The 23,043-nt window shown below is 40.0% G+C and overlaps 1 protein-coding gene across 1 annotated transcript in view; it reads right to left on the reverse strand.

Annotated features, from left to right (window-relative positions):
- The window catches only part of atp13a3 (ATPase 13A3), a 30,214-nt gene that overhangs the window by 6,514 nt on the left and 657 nt on the right, over positions 1 to 23,043 (reverse strand). Inside the window, exons 2-33 of the mRNA XM_062395142.1 lie at positions 17,099 to 17,179; positions 13,275 to 13,361; positions 13,012 to 13,185; positions 11,710 to 11,943; positions 11,539 to 11,609; positions 11,187 to 11,270; positions 10,381 to 10,450; positions 9,746 to 9,880; positions 9,131 to 9,203; positions 8,197 to 8,328; positions 7,858 to 8,040; positions 7,370 to 7,527; positions 6,809 to 6,997; positions 6,503 to 6,564; positions 6,248 to 6,398; positions 5,877 to 5,996; positions 5,537 to 5,554; positions 5,055 to 5,208; positions 4,736 to 4,856; positions 4,235 to 4,359; positions 3,382 to 3,542; positions 3,172 to 3,300; positions 2,990 to 3,069; positions 2,762 to 2,804; positions 2,541 to 2,650; positions 2,156 to 2,252; positions 1,976 to 2,048; positions 1,680 to 1,857; positions 1,384 to 1,562; positions 1,202 to 1,290; positions 931 to 1,011; positions 67 to 159 (exon numbers count right to left, since the gene is read on the reverse strand). Coding sequence (XP_062251126.1) covers positions 67 to 159; positions 931 to 1,011; positions 1,202 to 1,290; positions 1,384 to 1,562; positions 1,680 to 1,857; positions 1,976 to 2,048; positions 2,156 to 2,252; positions 2,541 to 2,650; positions 2,762 to 2,804; positions 2,990 to 3,069; positions 3,172 to 3,300; positions 3,382 to 3,542; positions 4,235 to 4,359; positions 4,736 to 4,856; positions 5,055 to 5,208; positions 5,537 to 5,554; positions 5,877 to 5,996; positions 6,248 to 6,398; positions 6,503 to 6,564; positions 6,809 to 6,997; positions 7,370 to 7,527; positions 7,858 to 8,040; positions 8,197 to 8,328; positions 9,131 to 9,203; positions 9,746 to 9,880; positions 10,381 to 10,450; positions 11,187 to 11,270; positions 11,539 to 11,609; positions 11,710 to 11,943; positions 13,012 to 13,185; positions 13,275 to 13,325 — 3,618 coding nt within the window. The 5' untranslated portion in view covers positions 13,326 to 13,361; positions 17,099 to 17,179. The remainder of the gene's footprint in view (positions 1 to 66; positions 160 to 930; positions 1,012 to 1,201; positions 1,291 to 1,383; positions 1,563 to 1,679; positions 1,858 to 1,975; positions 2,049 to 2,155; positions 2,253 to 2,540; positions 2,651 to 2,761; positions 2,805 to 2,989; positions 3,070 to 3,171; positions 3,301 to 3,381; positions 3,543 to 4,234; positions 4,360 to 4,735; positions 4,857 to 5,054; positions 5,209 to 5,536; positions 5,555 to 5,876; positions 5,997 to 6,247; positions 6,399 to 6,502; positions 6,565 to 6,808; positions 6,998 to 7,369; positions 7,528 to 7,857; positions 8,041 to 8,196; positions 8,329 to 9,130; positions 9,204 to 9,745; positions 9,881 to 10,380; positions 10,451 to 11,186; positions 11,271 to 11,538; positions 11,610 to 11,709; positions 11,944 to 13,011; positions 13,186 to 13,274; positions 13,362 to 17,098; positions 17,180 to 23,043) is intronic.

The following is a 23,043-nucleotide window of genomic DNA, read 5'->3' on the forward strand; positions in this document are numbered from 1 at the left end:
TGAGAGGGAAAACCACACAAGAGGAAAATGAAAGGGCTAGAGAAGAAGGTGTCCGATTTTCCCAACCTGTGGTGTAGGGGCAGCAGGAGTGACGCCAAAGCTGCCATGTTTGTCTCGGCTGAACACAAGCTTCCATAAGATGATGTCAAGGATGAAGGTCTATGGAATAGTGCAGTGGGCAGGGGAAAGAATTACAGAGATTTGATTTTGAAATTTGATTTCACATAGTTCCTGCTATTGTGTTTTACACAGAGGTCTTCAACTGGCTTTTTCACAATGTATCAAAAGTTTAAGTGATCATTTGTTGAAATTATTCTTCCATTAAGTTGTGTTAATAATTACATGCAAAGTTAAAATCACAATTAATAGAATTAGTAAGACATCACATCACATTAATCCTGAGGTCTTAATATATATATAAAACTCTTAAGTTTTGATTATGTGCAATCTCTTAGGTATATTTTTTTATTTGATTGTAGATTTGAAAGCAGTTTGCTCTGGGATATTAGGTGAATGCAGCTAGTCTAACTGGGCTGATGTCTGGAGGAAATCCGAGGCATAGTGATACTGCTCCACTGTGCGGGACAGGCCAGCATAAACTATCTATTGCCATGTAGTTGTACAATAATAAGTTATTTTCTTAAGGAGCAGCCGTCTGTCCACAGATTAGAAAAACGTTCTCTGCTTTGAGGGATTTCAAATACCTGCATACATTTCATCCCAAAAATGTTAACATAAGCCACATACTTTGAGTTTTAGCAATTGCAAATACCAAAGATCCTCTTGTTAAAGACAATAATATTAATAATACTCTTCTCAGAACACAAGATAAAAGTGAGACAAAGATGAGCACACTGCATGAAAAAAACAAGAAACTGAACATGAGAAAAACATCAAATGTTACCATGTGAGTATGTGCGCGTGTCTTACCTCCACCACCACAGACACAGCAGCATTGACTACGATAATGAGGGAAAGTTTTACTCTCCAGTCAAACGGGACACAAACAATCTGCACAAAGAGAGAGCGAGAAGGTCCAATGTTGATCATCTATCTGGTGACATTAAAAACTCACTAAGTGGCTAATACAAATGCTTTATGGGTCTACATCTTAAATTAGGGACATATAAAGTAGATGATAAAACCAGATACAGTTTTCACGGTAAAGGTGTGTATTTTTTTGTGATTTACGTTTTCTTACCTCTAGAAACTCGTCAATAGTTTTCACAGGGTTGAACATCATTAACAGTAGGAAAATATACAAAATCAGGGTGGACACCACAAAAGGCCCTGAGGACAGCAAAGAAACACAAACAAACTTACAATATAGAAAAGTTAAAGTATTTGTAACTATATAAGGACAGATTTATTCAAGTTTCTCACAATTCTTGTAGCTGGGCTGCCTGAACGGTTTGCCCTTGGAGAAAACGACGGCAACAATGAGATACTGGAAGGAGGACACATAGAAGAGGCTGGTGTTCTCAAAGTTTTGGATGTTGTGGTCGTCCACTTCTGTGTTGTTGAGGTCAGACATGTTGATGTGTGATGACATGTTGCAGACACTGGGTGAGGACAGAGTTTGATTTAAAAAAAAACATGTTGAGCAACAAAAATGATGTGACAGACACATATGATAAAATATTGTAATTTTTGCATCGGTCAAGACAGCAGTTACTCACTCTGTGAGTGGTGTCCAGATTGTGTACCACGGCTGCTTCTGGACCCACAGGAAAGTTACGGTCTGGAAGCCCAAGCAGATGAGGATCTGTGTCAGCACAGAGAACAACAGAGACCCTGAGATCAGACCCGATGGCGGCCGTTGCGGCACAAGCTCTTTCCATGCTGGATTCAGACTCACTGAAAAGGAGAAAGGACAGTAAGTAAAGACACAGGTTAAGAAAAATAAATATGTGACACATAACCATGATGTAATTCATATTACTTTTATTTATATTGTTACTCCTCATCTACTTACTGGTAAAGACAATAAGAAGGATAATGGCGATATCGATGAAGAGGAACTGGAAGTCTCCCAGGTTACTGAGGATCTAAAAAACAAAGAAAACAGACAGTTCAGAGCAGACACTCCTGAGCATTCACTGGACGTCTTATTAATTCAAATGCTAATATAGATTGTGGAGACAGCGGTACATACAGAATAGAGGAGGGTGACACTGATATATTGGATGATGCTGTAGAGGGCCATGAACTTGAACACACAGAAGGAGGTGATGAGAGCGGCGCGGCCCTCCCTGTAAAAGAAATGAGCCACCATGTCATCTCTAAATCCAACACACAAAGTTTAATCCACTTCAGAGCTAAATACTAAAACTACTGCATTAAATGAGGGAAAGTCAATGATAAAACATCACAATTAACCAGTCACTATTACAACAGCCTATGAAAGATAACACATCATCTGTCCATGTGGATCCTGAGGAGCTCTTCCCTTCAAGTACTATTTCTCCATTTCATCTTTCATTTTGTTTTTTTATTTAGTATAATGTGTGGAATGAATCTAATAAGAAGGAAAGAAATACCTGATGAGGCTGGGGACACAGGAGATGTTGGGGGTCCTGGAGGTGAAGGGAGAAGCTACAGAGGCCTCAAGCTCTGAGAGAGAGATGCCACCATGAGCCCTCTTCAGAGCCTGTGTGAGGAAAACAGTTTAAGTACAGACTTAGAGTCCTAATATAAAAGGATGTCCATTTCAATAAGTTATTGCCAGACCAAACATATATTTGCATCGTGGTTTACGTACCCCACAATCATTAGCTCCATCTCCACACATCCCAACAAAGTAGCTGCATGTAAGAGATAAAGAACAACATAACTTAATGCTCATTTGAACACTTTAATCTTTAAAAATGTCTTCTGCAGCTTTTATTGAAGGTTATTTCTTCCATTAATGGTAACAGCTAACAGTCTCACAACTGAAAGGTGCATATATATATAAAAAAACGCTCACGTGTTTGACTGAAATACTTACTCTACACCCTGCAACGCCTCAATAAGCTGGGTTTTCTGGTCTGGGGCCATTCTGGCAAACACCGTCCCGTGAAGCACCAGCTATGAGGCAGAACACATGGTCACAACCTCACCGTCCAAATTCAACAGTTGGAGCTGCACCCGTTATAAATTATGTCCACGCTCATTGAAGATACCTCATACCTTTTGAAGCATGTCAGGGAAATGCTCAGAGATTACAGCAAATGATTTTCCATTCATTGCAAAGTGGTACAGCTCTTGTGCTTTGGGTTCTTCTTCATTACACACGTCCTCTAATCTCATGTTCACTTCCTATAAAGAAATTAGAATTACTGTTTGTCCATGTATGTATTGTGCAAGTACTTGTGTCTAGTGTCGGCCCCATCGCTTCACCTCCAGGCGAGACGTCTTGCTTGGCTTGTCAGCGTATCTCCAGGTGATCTTGGCGGTCTGTCCGTCATGGGGATGATGGGCATCAGCAATGATGACTGTGTCCCGGGGTGGGATCATTCCACAATCACGAGCCACTGAAATTGCTGTCAGCATATTGTCACCTGGAATATGGTCAAATCATAAAGATCAAATAAAGAATACTGACAAGGGTTTACTTATTTATGGATTTATAGACTGTTTATTTAAGTTTTATTAATGCACGTCATGCCTTTCTGCTCCTCACTATCTTCTCTGCCTATCCCACAAGTGGAGAGTTTACCTTCCTGTGACTGATGGTAGGACGCTGAACGAAAAATCAAATGAGTTTAAGGGCTGATGACATTGGGTGAGTTTGCAAGAAAGCCTGAGACTGAAATAGCATCTACTGTGTGTAGATAATCATTCAAGCATAAATTATTAATTACATTTCATGTCCTTTTGTCTGAAGCAACCTTGAGAATACAATGGACAATAAAAGGAAAGCAAAGGGAAACAGATGATTGTCTGGTGGACATTGAGGTTGTGTGTTGCACTGGGCAGCCTAGAAGTTTTGTGAGTTGAGATTATGGGTACAGCTGAGCAAATACCAGAGTGACTAAACCGAATGTCAAAAACACAGGAGATTATCGAATTCTGTTCTGCACGTGTGAGAGAAACTCAAGAGGATTGACCTTGACCCTGCCTAATCCATCTATTTTTACAGTCTGTGGATTTTGCAAGATTATTTTCCTATTCAAAACTTCTATGACTCACATATTTATGTGAAAGGCTTAGGTTACGTGGGAGTGAATGTGCACTGTGTGTATGCGCTCACCAGTAACCATGACTGTGCGGATGTGGGCTTGGCGGAGGTCCTGCAGGACACCTGGAGTTTCTGCCTTCAGCTTGTTCTGCATGATGATCAGACCCAGGAAATCCATGTTCATCTCTATGTGATCCCTGTTTCAAATGAAGACACAAACACATTAGTACTTAGTATCCCAAAAACTAGTACTGCTCTCTATTAATAGTTAAGTCACTAAAAGACTTTGCTTGACACAGGGACCTGTTCGTTTAGTTAACTCACTGAGCACTTTACTACAAACACGCTTCTAAAACTCCCTTAACCAATCAACACTCATTTCTTCGTGGCATGGATTCCATCTAGATGTGCACATTTCTTTGAAAATGTTGGTCCATGTTGATATGATTGCATGGTCATGCTAAATTGTGGCCATGAAGGGATGAACATGGTCAGAAACAGTACACACAATAGGTTGTTACATTCAAACCATGTACCATAATTGACAAACAACAACAAAACAGTCAAGGTTACCTGTTGACGTTCTGAACTTTGTGCCAGGTAAGTTTGGATTCTAATCGCCGGTGTGCCAGAGCAATGACCCTGAAACCCTGCATTGTGTAGCCCTCCAAAATCTCTGCAAAATTATCTGGCACTGCAAAGAGAGAAATAGACAGTGGAGAGAGACATTAAGACAGAGAAGCACAAAGGGCAAAAATAAAGTTGATTTTGTATTCATTTTCCATCAATGTACAAGTAGTGTATTGTATTTGCTAAAACCTTAAAACATAAAATAAAAATGTCAAGCATTTCCTAGTGCTGGTTGTCACCACAGTGACCGTGCAAACCTCACCTGTGTCTCTCTTGCAGAGACCGGCCACCACCTCTGGTGCCCCCTTTGTGTAGGCGTCCATACGTTTTTCCCCCAGCAGACGAGCTACCACAGTCATTCTCTGGAGAGCTGATGAAAAAGGAAACTGCCGCACAATACCTATCTCATACACAGACTTCACACACACACACACAAAATCACACACACAGACACACACACGTGATTGCTGACTCAGTTCTGCATCAGGCTGACAGTGCAAACGGAACAAGGCAGGGAGTAAAGAGATTGTGACAGAATGTCTTTAATGGCGGAAATGGGAAACTGAAAATAGCATTTATGCATGTCATATATAATGCAAATTTAACAGTGCAACATTACTATCATAACAATACAAACTGTTAATTCTCAATACATATTATAGTTCTTTCAGAGAGATCTGTGTTGTTCAAGAAAGCCAAGTGGAATTCAAAACTACATTTTCAAAGAGGAAGCATAATTCTTACCGAGAGCTCATAGAGTTCCTAGAAAGAGAAAAGGAACAGAGAGGTATGTTGGTTAAAGCCTAATATAACATAATTGATGTTGCTACTGTATACTGCAATGGTATGGTCGATATGTTGCATCATAGCCCATATACTGTGAATTAAAGCTTTAATCAACTTGAATTAGGCTATTAAATAAAACAAGGCATAAAATATGTGTATAATCAAATCTCTCACATAACTATGAAATTAGATTATTAGATTTTAATAGATTTCACGTTAATTTATAATGATGAAAATGAACATATATATATGATTTTATCATATTTCTCAGACTTCTAACTAACCCTAACCCACATACCATGTCTTGTTCCTGTGACACTGCAGGCTCTTGAGGCAACAGCTGTTTCGGGGGTCGAACCACAGTGGGCATGATACGGTTGTGGAGAGATGTCTCCTCCTCTGTGGCCTCCTCCAGGATCTGTGTGGGCAAAGGTTTCGAATAAACAGGAATCAGAAAAATGTGTTTGAGGAACAAAAAAACTTCGGGTCAAAAACATTATCAAAATAAATATCTTCTTCTGTCTATCGCACACAAGTAGCCGACACATAAAATTGATTCCATGTGGCTGCTGCCCCCATATATTTTATTTAGGGTGGTCTGTCTTATCACATTCCCAAATTCATGCCCTCACCAACTTTAAGTTCATGGACAGACACAAAACAACTCACCCAACCTGTAGCCTCAAACATCTTGAGGTCCAGTGGGTCCCCGGACAGCTGGCCCTCTATTTTGGTGAGGGAGTGGCAGGTGGCCATGCAAGCCACAAACTGGGACTTGACAAGATTCTCCTTGTAGGCATTTTCTTCTGACAGGTGGAAACTGGACAGGCAGGAGTGGTAGGTGCAATTCAGCAATGCAGCCTGAATTGTCATGAAACAGTGATAGTTTCCTGTTTGCTTAATTAAGAGTATAAGTCACCTTACCTGCCATTCTCAACTCTCTGGACACCCCACAGGTCTAATCCATCTTCTGTCAGAGTTCCAGTCTATAAGAAGAAATACAGTAGAATTGATGCGCTCTGCAGTGCCACACAACCACTGGCAGGTGGAATTCATCTGGGCAACAACAGTTTTAGTTAATTTATCGATATTTACCACCTACAAACATCAACAATATCCCTTCAAATCCATAGTTTATCTATGTGTTGTGTATTTCTGTATATGTATGTAATATTAAGTCATTAATTAAATCTGACTGCGAAAACACAGCAGTCAACTTCTCGTGCTCACCTTGTCAAAGCAGACCAGATTGATTTGGCCACAGATGTTGATCCTCTGTGGGCTGATGCAGAAAATGCCAATGCGTTTGAGGCGCCGCTGGGCGTACACAATTCCGGCTGTCATGGCAGCTGGCAGCGCCGGTGGCACAGTGATGGTGATGATGTCTAGGGACTCAATGATGATGGTCTTAGCTGGCACCTAGAGCAGGCAAAAAAGAGAAAAGTTCTTTAAACTTCTTCATGTCTGATTGTCACCATGTTTTTGATTATTATCTCTCAAGGTAGAAATCAGCTAGAAATTCACATATCACTCTCATTAATTGGCTAAAATCCTGGTTTGGGAGTCAAGTGTGTGACATTTCGGAACATGAGTGGCATAAAAATCACTTGATGACTGAACAGTGTGAAACAAACGTTCTCTTATATACGTCTCATCTATGTATAATCTATAATGTGCTAATTCAACCAAAGGCCTGGAGTGTAATCTGTTCATTTTATTCCATAGTATAACTAATTCTCACCCCATTTACACTGCATTTGTTTAATCTGTCTTTGTCACCCTGTGCATTACCTTGTTTATGATGCTGAGGACAATAGAGTAGATAAAGCCGATTCCAGCTACAGCCACCAGACACAACAGGAAGAGGTAGGCATCACGGTACAGCTTGAAGTCGGTGGGTTTGGGATACAAGATGGAGCGCACCAGCTGACCTTTGGCTGTGCTGAAACCTGAGAAGAAGAAGAGGACAAGTCTTCTGTAACCTGCATTCTATATGGGAGTTTGACAAATACTGCGAGAACACTCTCAGAAAGCTCCTAACTTTGCCTAATATTTCCCAACAGGGAGTCGTAATTTTGGGAAAATTTGCAGCAACTCTAAGCAATAAACTGTCACTTTCATGTTAATGTGGGTGTGTTGTCAATTTAATGATTACATCACAGATGCTCTTCTGGGAGTTTGTGTCCTTAAATCTCACTCACAATGTACCAGTTTTTATACAAAGCGTTAAAGACATTTACATCCAATTAACCTCAAAACACATTTAATAAGACACCTACCTGTGCAGACCACCACAGCCTTGACCATTTCACCAGTGTAGAAGCGGGTCTGGATAACATGGGTGCCACAGAAGAGTGTATGTCTCTTATAGTCCTCTGTGTTGTAGGCACTGTCAGCCTCCCCTGTCATCTCTTCTGGCCCTGGGTTTGGGAGGTTGGTCTTTGTCACAGGAACGCTCTCACCTGACAGAGAGTACAACTATATCAAGACTGGCTTCTAGGAGATGTACTTACACAAGTGTTTGATGTTTTGGAGTCTCCTGTATCTAGAAAAAAAATATTCCAACAAATCTCTTTCCAAAGTTATCAGACTTTAGGTTTCCAGATATGTCCTCTAACCTGTGAGCATGCTTTCATTGACGATGCAGGTGCCGCTGATCAACACGGCATCACATGGCATGATGGTCCCATTGCTGGGAATGACCATCACATCACCAGGCACCAGATCAGTAGACAGAATCTCTTCAATATCTGCCAGGTGGGAGGGTACAATGGAGGAGTAGAGAGGGTAAATGTGTGCATTTGACACACAGGTTAAGAGCAAAGTGGGTAATACAATATAGGAGAGACCATTATGAGTGTGGCTAAAGTGTATAAATTATCCAACAGCAGCATATGGTGGATTTTGGGAATGGAGGAGTGAGGAAGGAGATATTTTGTGACAGAGTCCAAGAGTCTCATTCAGCACATGTCTCATTATTCACGCACCTTAGGCACCAGTAGGAAAAGGCAACACAAGCAAGGGCCAGGGCAATATATGGATGCATAAAGAAAAATGTTGGTGGTGTATAAACCTTCACAGCAATTTCTCTGACAGATTCAGACTATGAGTTAAATATTCTTCTTTGTCCAACTCATGGATGTAATCTTAATTAGCTGATAAGACACCTGATGAAACTGTCAGCACGTATTCATCCCCTCTGCAGATGCTATGACCCGTTGTAAAATGCATGAAGCAATATAAAGGCAAATGCAAAACCATTAAAGAGTGCTTTCATTGTGCTAAACCCACTGTCTCACATACACACACTAAATCTGCGGTCTCCCCAGCAAGTAGCCATCTGGAGGACAGCCAAAGGAGAGTGACGACCGAGAGTGTGCGACTTAGTCTGGTCCAGCACAGTAGCAGAAAATGCCAACTGTCTGGTTTGTAAAAGCACTCTTCAAAAAGGCTGGGAGCCGAATAGAATAGCACACAATATGAGCTACTTCTTAAATTTATGTTCAGGGGCTTTCATGAAAAACGGACACACAAAAAAATGTATTTACAAACCATTGTTGGCTCGGCATACAGACACACGGACAACACTGTGAGCTGCCACCATATCGTGAAGCATGACGTATTGCTGGAGAAGAAAGGACAAAGAAAAGAGTGATGAAAAACAGCTCCATTCCCATGAGCACCTCTGTTACAGCAAGGGTGTTTCTGTCTGGGCTTGCAAAGCCAGGGGCAGCAGACCGTGTGAATATGAGCCTTTATGCTACCTTCAAAACCCTGGATCAGACACGAGTTGGGCAGTGAGTCAATGTACCCTGATGGTTGAATGCACTTATTGTAGAGTTGATTTGGATAAAAGCGTCAGCTAAATGAAATGTATGGTCTAGAGTTCCCTCTAGAAATCAGGCCTTCTATCTCAATAGTTTTTGCTGTAATAAATATGCCCTACCATGTGAATAAAATAATCAGAAATGCATTTTAGAAAATCCAAATAGCAAATACTTCCAAATTGTGAACTATGAGGGGCTAATTTTCATAGCCTAAAGAAGTGTGGATAAGCAAATTGATTGAATTTCTCTTCAAATCCCCTTTCACCTGGTTCTCTCTTGAATCTGCAGTTTAATAAACATATCTGGATTATTAAGGGTCTGATCAATTTGAGAAGCTCACCTTTTTGATGGTGTACACAGAGGTAGCTGTGGATATAACCGACATGAATACAATCGCCACAGCGTAGTAGTAATACTCATCGGCACTCCACAGGATCACACTGAAGAGCTGGAAGATGTAGAAAGGGTTTAGGACCTGCAGGAGGAGACAGAGGGAAAGATTAGTGAAGCAAATTAAGAGGTCAAAGTTCAAAGATTGCAATCACAGATAAAAAAAACAGACCAATTGAGGAAATAACCGAGGTACTACTATAAATGAGGAAAGAAAAATGCTAATATAAATTTCATGTATATAATAAAAATGATAGAGCTGAGTCATTGGACTTTTTTTTCAGTTTATAATCGTAAGTTAAGACGACATCACTCACAAATGATTCAACAAAGGACACATACTATCATATTGTATCATTCATACAGTTTTTTCAAAGCTAGTATCAATTGGCAGCACACAATCAGATACACATTTCTGTTCTACATTGTTCATATATTCTACGTGCAACACAGCCTCATCATTAATGTTTAGCTTTAAATGTCATGAATTGTACTTATTAATAGTTGAGGCCACAAGTTTTAAAGGTGTTTACAAAAGAGCAAAATGAAAATTTGGAGTTAAAGGCAATGCAAACTGGGCCTCACCTCTTTGATAAGCAGCTTGAAAACAGAAGGCACTTTCACTGAAATTTCATTCACTCCGAAGAACAGTTTCCTGACAAGTGTTGAAAGAGACATTCGTTAGGTCAAGTGTTCTGAATCAGCTCATATAAAGAAACACGTGCAGGATGGAACGGAAATACACAAAATAGTACCATTCAAATATGTAGGTCATCTTTCTAAGTAGATAAGTTCACCAGATGATTTTGATGGAGAGCTTCGGAGTAAGGGCAGGGTTGGGAACCTTTTACTTTTCAAGGGCCTGTACAATTTCATATCATCCTTTGAGGGCCCATGGCTGGAGCTGCTTCTCTTTGGCAAGTGGGCGGATGTCAGATGATTGTGATGACGATGCTACTCACAGTTGGTTTTAAAAGAACTGCTCATAGTAGGTTGTCCCAAACTGAGAGATGGAAATGCTTTGCAGCTCAATGATTTTGCGTTGTTGGATCAGTCACAATAGCTCTACTCTACAGTAAATGGCTTAACAAATATAATAAGTTATTTTGTTGACTTTTCATATTCTAAAATGTCTCATCAAATTCCTGCGGGAGTTTTGGAACGACGAAAACCACAAAACTTGTCTGCATGAAAAAATAACTTCCTTCTTTACAGTCAGTATGATGCTGGTCAGCGACAGTAAATAACTTCTACATGTGTGTCAAACTGCTTAGCCAGACGTTGCCCACCTCTGAATTAGCATGAGCCACTGGGCTGTCTACCATTTAAATTGTCTTATCTGGGGAGATCCTGCATTGATATCTGGCCTAAGCAATCCCTCAGACAGTCACCTGTACTCCTGCTGGTTCCTGGTCAGGCCTTCACTGTGCTCCGCGTGGAGAGTGGAGCAGCTGATCTGTAAGTCCTCCAGGCCACTGTGGCAAGGAATGTTGGTCAAAGTACAAGACAAAGTGGTCATTTTTAATTACACACAACAGTGCTATCAATGCAAGTCAAACTATTTATACAGCTGTTTTGTTTGTTTCATCTTTATATTGTTCCATCTGCTGTTATCATTATGGCAGAGTTTTACTGTAAACATGCTGCCAAATAAAACCCTTTGCCAATTTAGCTTTCTGCAAGAAATATACATCCAGCTAAATCTTGAAAAATGGATAAAACAAAGGCAATACAAGTGCTTACCTTAAATCTTGAAAGTTCTGCACCTCGTCATTCCAGTAATACTTTGTGCTATGGAAGGTAAAATAGCGAATCTGAGGGGTACAGAGGAAAGAGGGGCAGAAGAAAAAGATTTTAATTTGTCAGCATTTTAATGTACTGTAAATACAGTACATTACTGAGACAGGCACCTACTTGTGTGGGCTGGTAGTCTGCATATCTTCTGATGAGCTCCTGAGCGGGGCTGCCATCGGAGGGGTGAGTGGTGTGTCCGTTGGCTAGAGAGGGGGAGGCTGGGGAGGAGAAAGGGCAGGAGGGAGAAGAAGGGGAGCAGGGGGAGGTGGTCTGGGTCTCCAGGCTGTGGAAGGGGTCACTCCCCGGGGCCAGCATCACTCGCACCCTGGCCAGGAACCAGCGACGAAACTCATCCTGGTGAAATAAATACATGAAGATAGTGAAACTGCTGAACTTTAGGTCCCTTCATTCATCTCACATCCTATAAATAAAGATGAATGAGATACACAGATTCATATAGACATGATAAAAGGATGAATACACACACATACACCCTAGCATGACACCAAAAGAGAGTAATGTACACAAACACACACCCACTCACACAGAGTGAATGTTCTGAACACACTGTTGGCAAGCTATCTGTGCATTCCAGCTGGTGTGACCGTCTGCAGGAATCAGATCGTCTCAATGTATTTACTGTGCTGCAACAATACATCACTTGTATTCACTGACAGCTTTAAGAGCATATGAGCTTGACGGATTTATCTTCTGCATATATCTTTCTACTAAGTAACGACTGACAGCATTTGGACATGAAATCCATGCAGTTAGCTGCATATCTGACTTTTATTTTTAAAAACTACAATCTCAGAAAAATGTAACATAAAAAGGCAATTACTGTATAATAAGTAGATCTGCTTGAAAAATTCTAGGATAACAGACAAACTTATAAATGAAGTTATATAATACAATGTAACCTATAATGTCCAACCCTCAGTGGATGATAAATCTTAATTCTTCAACTGTTTTTACTTTCCCATCCAGTTATTTTTCTAGGCTTTCAGAGTAGCATGAGATGAAAAAACTATTCAAAATATTAAAATGTAAATATAAAGTTTGTAACCTTAGTTTGCTACAAGAGCTGCGACTAATATTAAAATAATTTCATTATTTTACAGTTATTATCTTTAGTAATTGTTGAGTCTATGAATTGTTGAAGTTAAAAATTATGAAAATACTTGAAGTTTACAGTAATGTTTTTAGTTTGCATTAGTTGTTCAACCAAAAATACAAAATCTAATGATCTTCAATTTACTGTCATTTATTAAATTACATATTAATATAAAATGCAGTCATCTTGACATTTTATCAGCATCATAGCTCATATTGTTTTAATGGAAAATTACTAAAAGGGTAAATTGGTAAGCAGGTGGCTACAGAATAATTTAGCTAATTGCAGCAGCTGTACATGTTACCTACCACAGAGCGCAGCAACACCACTTCAGCATCACGGGCTGTGGTACGTGTGCAGGTGGATTTGACGCACCACTCTGGCATCCAGTAGAGCAGCAGGAGGAGGAAGCCCCCTGTACACAGCACCCCGAGGCCCACCAGGACCAGCCGCCAGCGACAGAGACGGTAGCCCTGCAGCTCCTAAAATGTGTAACAAGAAAACATGGCTGCAGTTTGAGGAGTGTGAGGGCAACACCACCTACATTGGCATTGATGTAAAATGACAGTACCATCTCCTCCTCCTCGCCCTTGTTGAGGACCTTCAGGTCTTCCTTCTCCATGCTGCAGAATAGTGTGCCAAGCCCCTTCCTTAATCACTGTACATACAACAGACAAAATGTCAGTGTGAACTTTGGAGAAATATTTCAGCTCTGCCACAGCCTATCAAAACAGTGGCTCAACACCAGAGGGTCACACACCCAAGGCGGGGGTCACAAGGTTTTTCTAGGGAAATTGTGCAGAAGAGTAACATGTGGAAAATACTGTGTATTTGTCATCAATGCACTAATCACATTTTGTCTCTTACATAATGATCTGAAATTGCCTGAAAGGGGGAAAAACACAGGTCATTTACTGTTTTCATTTACTGTTTTCTGTGGTTGCAAAATCCTGCATTCACTCCGTATCGCTTCACAGATGGGGTTTATAAACTGAGAAGGATTTGGAAATGGTACTGTACAGCCAGTTACCATTTAATCTGGTATCAAAATCTAGTGGTACGGTGGCGGTGCAAACTCAAAAGGGCAACTTGGGAGGCACCTCAAATCTGATTAACCAACCTTGGTCCCACTCCAACACATCATTCTTTGTTTAACACAAAAAATACCAGAATATAAATACTACATTATTTAAAAGAAAAAAAAGTAAAGATCATCCATTATTACATCACGTTCGTTGATAATGCGTTAATTACTGCTACTACTAGGGAATCGGTAACAGTTGAAAAAGTTGTCAAAAAGTGATAATAGATAAAAAAATTTAAATAGTTGGCTGAAAGTGGTTAAAAGTTATAGTATTAAAGTAATAGAAAAGTCGCTCAGTTGAAATTGCTGGACAATAGTGCAAATCAAGGAAGAAACTTTAAAAGGGTTAGCTAAAGGCAATAATCGATAAATGGGGGATTTGTGAATGAGTGTGACACATAATTACAAGGCATCTATGCTAGAGTAGTCTTTAGGGGGGGGGGGGGGGGGGTATTTTCGGCTCTAGTAACCCATGAAGTGGACATTCGTGAAGTTGGTGGTCCACGGCAGTATCAGTTGGAGACAGTGGCTTCAGGTGGCTCGGTCAACTTTTTTGTTTATTGGTCTTGCGAATGCAGACATTAGCTAATGCCGATTATGAGTCGCTATGTGTATAATAGGCTGACATACATAGAAAATGTTTAACATGCATGCACTGTGAAATGTTCATGGGTTTCAATGAGGAACTGTGTGAGAGGACATATTATGATTTTCTTAGGACATCCTTTGGCCATAGAGAACTTTTCAACTGTTTATGGGGAAAATGCATACGATAACAGATGACAGATAAAGCTTTGGATACAAAGTACAGTGAAGTTAACGCAGGATCAGTAATTCACTGAAACACCCAGATAAACACCAACTATGAAAATGTAGAGCCCTTCTTAGACAGCTGGTTGACCTCAGAACACCTGAGACTATCTCTTAACACCCGCACACAAAACGACTGAGTCAGCAGATTTGCGTTACCCAATATCAAGCTTGTCTTGCTTTCCTCCCCTCAGTTGTCCCAGAGGAGTAGCGAGCTGCCAAGGAAGTTACACTGTCACTGTGTGTGAGTGTCTCTGAATTCTGATATTGACAGAGAGGGGCATCTGGGTCAAAAACAAACAGGCCGTTAAAAATGCTTAAATCTGTCTATGAGGCTTAAAGCAAAAATACTGAGACAAACAATGAAGCAGACTGTTCAGAGTAGAGCTATGAGTGAAATAAAAAAGAAGCTTAATTTGGCTAATGGCTTCAGTTCCATTTGGGAATCAATTAGTCAATCAGGTACACTTTCACTGGGGATTTTGGGGGAACTGGCAACAACCTATCAGGCCCTGCATCATGTCATCAGGTTTTTGAGGGATAAAGGCACAAGTCAAACAATTGGTGGACAAGCTTTGTCATGGTAAATCCAATCATGCCACAAAAAAACTTGAGGATGTAACAAATTAGAGATGGACATTAATGTCTGGCGTCTTTGTTTACATGATGGATTTGCTTGAAACCACATCCAGCCGAGGGCAGGACAAAACTTGCGTCTGTGTCTCTGTGTTTTGTAACAGTACAGCTTGGTACATTAGCACACACACTATGCCACTGTTGTACATCATATCATGAGTCTCGTTGAGTTCAGGTAAAATCCTGCACTTCCACAGAATGTACTTAAAAAGTACTGAAAAACAAATCAGTATCTCTCGTCTTTGTGCAAAACACTTACACATCATAACTGAGGGAGCTGGGGTTGGGTGAAAAAGTACAAGGTGGCAAAGGGCAAAGAGTAGCCACACAAAAAAAAATAGCCTGTACAAGGTAATGTCTATGCCAATTACATTGGATAATGTGTGTAAACAGACAAAATAGGTTTGCCAAAGATTTAAATAATTTGCTGTCAGGTGCAGTAGTCATTCAACCACACAGTCCTCAATTAATTACCAAAAATATGAAATTGAGTCATGGAGAATCAGAGCACCGCATAGTGCGACAAGGAGCTGTTACACAGGGTTACCCTGCTACTGCTGCCACCAACCTACAAGACTCACTGATCGTGTATCGCCGGCCCCCCGCACTTCGATCTTATCAGCCAGCTGCACCCGGCTTCACTTTTTCTCTGGCATACAGCGGGATATTTTGCTTAGGACCAAGCCCTTCCTTGTATATTACAATAGCAAGCGCAGTGGGTGCAGTGCACAAGAACATTCCCTCCCCAGTCTCTGCAATGACTGGAAATGCCGACACCAGGGCATTATGGACACACTCAGTCACAAATTTGCTGCTGGTGGTATGGCGACTTAGAAACAACACATCCATTTAAACTGCACCCAAGGGGAACTGATAAGTATCAAAGTTAGATGTTTTTTGAAACCAGAGAATGAAAAGGTAACGCAGTATGTTATGTTTGAGTTATCTGTTCGGATAACAGCAGGATAACCTCAGAAAACATAAAGGGCTTCTAAAATTACAGGCTCCAAGCTGCCAAACAGACAACAGACCAAAGTTGACAGTTTCAAGCTAAATTAAAATTGAACCAGCCCTAGAATCAGTAGCAATAGACCGGTCTTGCTATCATTATAGCAAGACCGGTTTCTGTCTCGTACAAAGAAAGCGGATTGCTGCCCATTATTGTGGTTAGTAGTTATACCGCAGAGTCAAGCTGAGGAATACATTGGTCAGAATTAAAGCAATATGCTGGATGAGGTTTTACCATTCTCAATGTCAGGGAGCAAGCCTTTAGATCCATCAAGATCATGTTTGGTCCAGGAGCAGCCATCCGAATATTACTTGCTTCATAATCCATACAGTACAATAACACAGGATTGCAAAACGTCAATCTAGAAAATGAGCAATGCTAAGTTATATCTGCATCATTAAACAATCAAAATAATCTAGAGTAACCCGTTGTCCGATAAATATAAATAGATGGTTGGTTCTACATTTTACCAAATGAATTCACATAGCTCATTGCTATATTTGCAGCGCTGTCAGCTCAGTCGTCAGCCCACCTGACTGGGTGTGAAGCCATTTGAGGGACTTCTTTGGATGAGAAAACTGAGGATGGTGATCTGGCCGAACAGGGCATGAAAACCACTGAATCATAGCAGTGTCTATGTGAACAAAGCATAATTGGCTAATGCTCAATCAGAGCCCAAAGCAGAGAGTTAAGACAAGAGTTGGATAAGCTTCATGGTAGTTTCATGTGTTTCTCACAGGGTTTCGCTTTCACATTTCAATACTCTCTGCAAATCAGTCAGTTATAAGAATTCACTCTTCTAGGCTGCATTTTCTCTGCATCCAAAAGCATTACACAAGAAGAACTTTCTAGTTACCTTGAGAACCAGGGACAGGATGCCCCAGGCGGACCGCCACCCCGTAGTTAGCTTGCTCTTTCACCACACCAACCTGGAACCCTGGGTGGGGGAGAAAGTTTATTGTAAACACTGTGCATAAATTATCTTTCCAGAATAGCCTGTCAAGTCTATGAACTAATTTGACAGTGTTTAAACTGTAGATGACCTGGGAGAGACAGTAACATCATCCAGATTATTGAGGATTGTTTTTAAAGTAGACAAATTTAAACAAATTAGTTTAATGTCTGAAGCAAATAAATGTAACTCTTTTTAAAGAAAATCCTAAGACCCTTTCCTTATGAATATCCTCCTTTAAGGACAGAATTACTAGAGGGCAAGTGAAATCCCACCATCCAAGTTCAGATTCATAGATTCCTGTTCCCACCAGCTTCTGTAGACTCCTGTTGCCGCTAATCCTGTCTCTTTTACGGTTCATTGCCAGTAATTATTTCCTCCCGTGAATAAAGGTACCGGGAGCTGGATACGTCATGGCAAACTATGACTCGAGCAAATAATTGTGACTTTATACAGAAACGGCGCAAGTTGGAGGGTGATTCCTCCTGACTCCTATTTGAGGTTTGGTTTCCTATCCTGTACAAATGATATAATGATGAAATAATATAATAAATCAGCTAGAGGTCAACCAATAGTGGAGGTTTCAAAGGTCACTATTACACAGAACAAAAAGTTGGCAAGTAAAATCACAGTTTAGTTTTTTTATTCTCCCGGTCTACCTGTATCTAAGACAAAGTTTTGTATTAAATATGTCAGAAATAACTTTTGTGGGGAGATATTAAACTGAAAACTGGTCAGGTTTACCTGACGGAAAAAAAATGTAGCCCAGATTTTCTAACCTTAAAACTAAATAATCTGCTGCAGGTTTATCTCTGATGTAGTCTACATTGAAAAGGAAGGGTAAATATATTTTAATGTAAGTTATGTGAATAGGGGGATTAAAAGGAGAAACCAATGTTCATACTGGACCATATTTGGTGCCTGTAGGTCCCAGAGTCTAGGGGTCAGTTTGACTTCAGAGATATATATAGATTCCTCAAACCCAGCCTAAAGCCACATTGTTGTCTCACATTTGTTTTCTATTGTAGCAATAAACAATGCCGGCCTGGGGAAAAAAATGACAAACAGGAAAAAAAAAAGTGAGGTAGCTATTGATTATTTGTGCAATGAGCATTCTGACCCTCCAATGCATCAGCTGCTTTCCGACTATTACAGGTAATACAATAAGCAAATGGACCCTTATCAATTATGTGTGATTTGCAGAAGTAAAGTTTCTACAAGAGGTCGAGCCACTTAAATCAGCCAAGACATTTGTACAGGGTTGAGTAAAGCCAAAGTATACAAACAATTAACTTAAAGGATGCCAAGACTGGACATGTTCTCCTTTCCCTTTCTGTCGTGGTCTTCAACACAGACAAAAGGGAAAAAGAGAACAATGAGCCATGACCTAATGACAGAAGTCTATTATTCATGGAAGCATTAAGAGGAAAAAGTGTTTTGTTGCCATCATGCTCTGCACTCAATGTCCTTTCTTTATCACTTCCCCTCCTACTCATGGGGTATTATAGCCAAGCTTTGTTCCAGATCATGGACCAATCAAGTCTTTAAATCACTGTTTATCACTTACTAAACAAATCTCTGACCAATTCCCCTCCCGCTGCTGTCTGAACAACTACAACACTTCCTTCGCCATCACACACAAAGTTGTTTACTTTTTGACCCCTGGAAAAACTGGTCAAATACACCAATATGAGGTTACTTTGTGTCTCTGTGGCAATGATGCAGCTGAAATAAATGATTGAAACAAGGTCACACAGAATAACATAATTAAATGAAATGGGTCCTAATGTTATGGAAAACTAATTTTATATTGTGTTTATATTTGATATGTTTTCATTGAGTCCCAAAAATTATTTATGTCCTCCTGAATATTTCAACATTAGAAGAAGTCTGTACCTTAGAGGAAAAAGGGAATGGTATGACAACAAAATAAGAGTAAAAGGCCTGGAAAAAAAGAACCTTACAGTTCAAAAGTTTACTGGGTTTTAAGTCACAGCACATGCTTTGGATTAACAGCGGCAATTCTTGACAGTCTGGGAACTGCTGATACCACTTTGCAAGAGATTAAAACATGGAGTTTTACTTCATAAAACAGATAATTGGTGCATAATAACCCTGGGTGACATAGATGGAACACGCTATCAAATTATTCAGTTTCTATGTTTCATGAGAAAATAAGTCATATTTTCTATATACACTGTAAACTATTCAAATTAAACATCTTTAAATAAATATGTATGGATGTTTTATATCAAACCTTTACATAACTGTCAAAACATGTTTTCTTTACTATTTTCTTTATTTGAAATTAAAAATGTATCTGATCTGACCATGACTTAAAATCAGAGAGGGGAATTACAGTCAATTAGCTAAGTCCATCTGCAACACTCACTGTATTCACCTTGCTCAACTGCGTTCTCAGGTTTGCATCACTGCGTTACATTTCACAGTTGTTCGTATTTACATTGAATGTGTTCTTGATTCCACTGATGTGGGTCGCTGGCTTGTCCTGATCCTGTTGGAGCTAAACTGCGATGCCAGCACTAGAAAGGTCTGTTTCTCTATCACACTGCACTTGGGCACCCACACTAAACAGTTCTGGGCCGTGGAGAGGACTTTTTTCCATGTCGAGATATTTCTCCTCTCCACTCTGAATCCACACTGCCGGGCCTTCCATCAGATCCTGATGTTTTAAAGCTCACCTGTGAGAAGTCTTGAGGTCCAGGCTCAAAGACCAATGGAATATTGGCACCTGACTTCTTAAACTGAGACTCAACTACCTCCAAATCTCCATTTTGACTTCAAGACCTCTCACAATAACGGAGACCTTCAAAAGGTGAAACAGTTAGTTCAAGTTCTTGAGTCCAGGAATCTGTATTAACACGGATACGTAACATGAATTAGGAAAGTTAATAACACCCTAACCGTGCTAAGAATCTGCAAAAGTCAGTGCATATATCATCCCTCTATGCAAACCAGTTATCTCCTCAGTCTCACCTTGACACTACAGAAGACACATGGGCCGCCAACCCACTGACTCTTTTAACATATAAACAGAAAAGAGAGAAGACAATGAATGCTTTTTCCTGATCGCTGCTGTGTATAATTAATATTTAATATTTATTCCGGATATTTTTAACTCATCGGTGTTGGCTTGATTACGTCTCCTATCCCTTTCTCACCATTTGTTCACTGAAAGCTTTTCTTGTCGGGTATAGACCACAGAAACCATGGCACGACTTAATCATAAGCAGCCAACAGTCTTTACAATATCTCAGTGTTTTTCACACATAGGGCTCTACTTGGGCGAGTGTTACATACCGTTGGTTATTCTCAGACAACAACCAGGTGTGTTATGTACGGCAGTATCCCAAATCACACACATGGATTTAACTTGATTATACAATTATGGCTTCTGTCTCCCACAGGCAATAAATATATATCACAGGTTGTACTGCAATAAATTCATAACCCAACCATTCAGAATTACACACACTGTTCAGCCCTGAAGGCTTTTTACCATCTAGGTGAAAATGAATCTCCACAAATGTATCTAAACCAACTAAAATGTAATATACATGCATTTCTAAAGTAGTAATTCCTCTTTTGTGACAAGCTTCAATCATGTCAAATATAATGGTATAAATTTAAACAACATCATATCAGGGCTTTCCACAAGGATATGGAGAAACCGGCCAAAAGTGAGCTGATCCAAACTTTATATTAAAATGTGGCCAAACTAACACACGGAATCAGGAAGAAAGTCATTTCTCAATTTAAGGCCTATGACCTTCTGCAGTTGAGGTGGCCCTTGACCTATTTGAGGAAATACAGTAATGAGCAGTCCGTTATTTAGCTGACAGCTGGCACTTATGGAAAGCAATGCTTAGTATATAAAAAAACCTCTGTTGCTTTCTGCCCTCCCTGGAAGACGTCTACATCTCCATGTGCCCAAGCAGAACCAGGGAAATCACCACAGGCAGCATTCCACTGTTCACTCCTCTGCCTTCTTTTGTATTATCGTTTACAATGACAATATTGGCTCTTTCATTTATTCAAGAATATAAAATATACTTAATCTGGATAAAACCTATATCATGAAGACAGAAGTAAAAAAGTGATGAAGTTCCACAGGTGTTAATCTAAAGGGGATTGTGGGAAACCCGGAAATAAGGGTCTAAGAAAATCCCAGAAGTCAGATAGACATAGTCTGTAACGCAATCTCAGAATGGTTATGTCACCTGTGCTTCTAGATAAGAGCTCTGGTTACGTTGGCACATATTCATCGCCAAGACTATGCAGCCATGACAGGAGACTTAATCAGATTAAGCCTGGTACCTGCTGTCTTTCAGATCATTGAAAAGGCCGTCTTTCAGCAATTGAATGCTCTGTAGGCATAAACAAATTGTGGCTCAGGCAGACATTCAAGTATTATTTGTTTAATTACTCTATTCATTTAAAAAGTAGACATTACTTAATTACAATAACTGCTTTAATTATAAGTTTTGAGTTATTTTCACTACATAAGACACCAATAACTGGAGAGACATCTGAATGAAGATGCTACAATGTAAATAGTTTTAATCACCTCCTATTTACTCTTTGCAAGATAGATTGCTTTTATTATGCATTTAAGTTGCTGTCACGCAGCACATAATGGACTGCCTAAACGTCGGAAATCTGTATTGGCCATGTTAGTATCCTACCTTTAGATTTTGAGTTTGGACTGGAATAACTTGAACTTACCTTTCTTAAAACATTTGCTTCTATACTGTTCCTTTAAAAAGTTAAACGTTAAAAAAAAAAAAATTGTAGCAGTTTTCGTTAAGGAGAAAATAATGGCAACCCACTGTGACCAAAGATTAGAAATGTTTTTGAATGCCAAAGTCTTTGTCTGTGTGCAAGAACTGCAGGCGTTTAAACTGATGTTCTAGCAGGCATAAAAACAAGATTAAAAATAAACCTAAAAAAACAACATGGCATTGGTTTTCAATGAGTTCATTAAAGGATAACTGTGCTTTTTTTAACCTGGAACTTGTTTTCTCATGTTGTGGGTGTAAATTCCTGATTCGCAAAAGCGACATATACCCAGCGACTGCAAGACAGACTAACTCAGACCCTTACAGTTAATTCTTCATGTAAAAGAGTACCATGCTTCTCTTTAACCCCCAAAAAAGACACGCCTTTAGGTTGCAATATTCAAAACACCAGACTCCATTGACAAAAACAGCGACTTAGCCTATTGAGCACAGGTCTCAGGGTTCGATCGGGCAGATTCTGATAATCATCTGGAAAGTATCAAAGAAAGAGACACAAATAACAAGAACTGCTGGTGTTGGATTACACTGCAGTACTGAATCATGGCAGCCAAACATACTGATACGGCCCAAGGGTGGATTTCAAGATTTCAACCCCCCCCCCCCCCCCCCCCTAGCAATCATTTACATTTAAAAGCAGGTTAGAGGAAGAAAAGTCTGGGTTATCCTTTAAGTTGTCTTAACTAGAGAACAGACCACTGGGGCAGGTGTTCACAGGCACTGAAGCTGTCAGAGAGGTGGCGTGTTGACGATTTACAACCCCTATTATAGCAGGATTTCATTGTGATGACTCGATCTATGGATATTGTATGACATGTAGCTCCAACAATCCCAGCCACGCAAAATAAACCTCTCAATTATCTGCCATTTAGAAAACAAACAGACACCAGCACGCGTTCACAGCTGTGTGGTGGTGTAGCCTCGTTGTAAGATCAATTACAGTTACACAGTGTTGTCTTTTCGTTAGCTTACATGTTAAAATTCCACGCAGAAGTCAAATCTTGCTAATCGTGGGAACGAGCCCCGGGCAGC

Source organism: Platichthys flesus, chromosome 9, assembly GCF_949316205.1.
Source record: "Platichthys flesus chromosome 9, fPlaFle2.1, whole genome shotgun sequence".
In the NCBI taxonomy this organism is placed as follows: Eukaryota; Metazoa; Chordata; class Actinopteri; order Pleuronectiformes; family Pleuronectidae; genus Platichthys; species Platichthys flesus.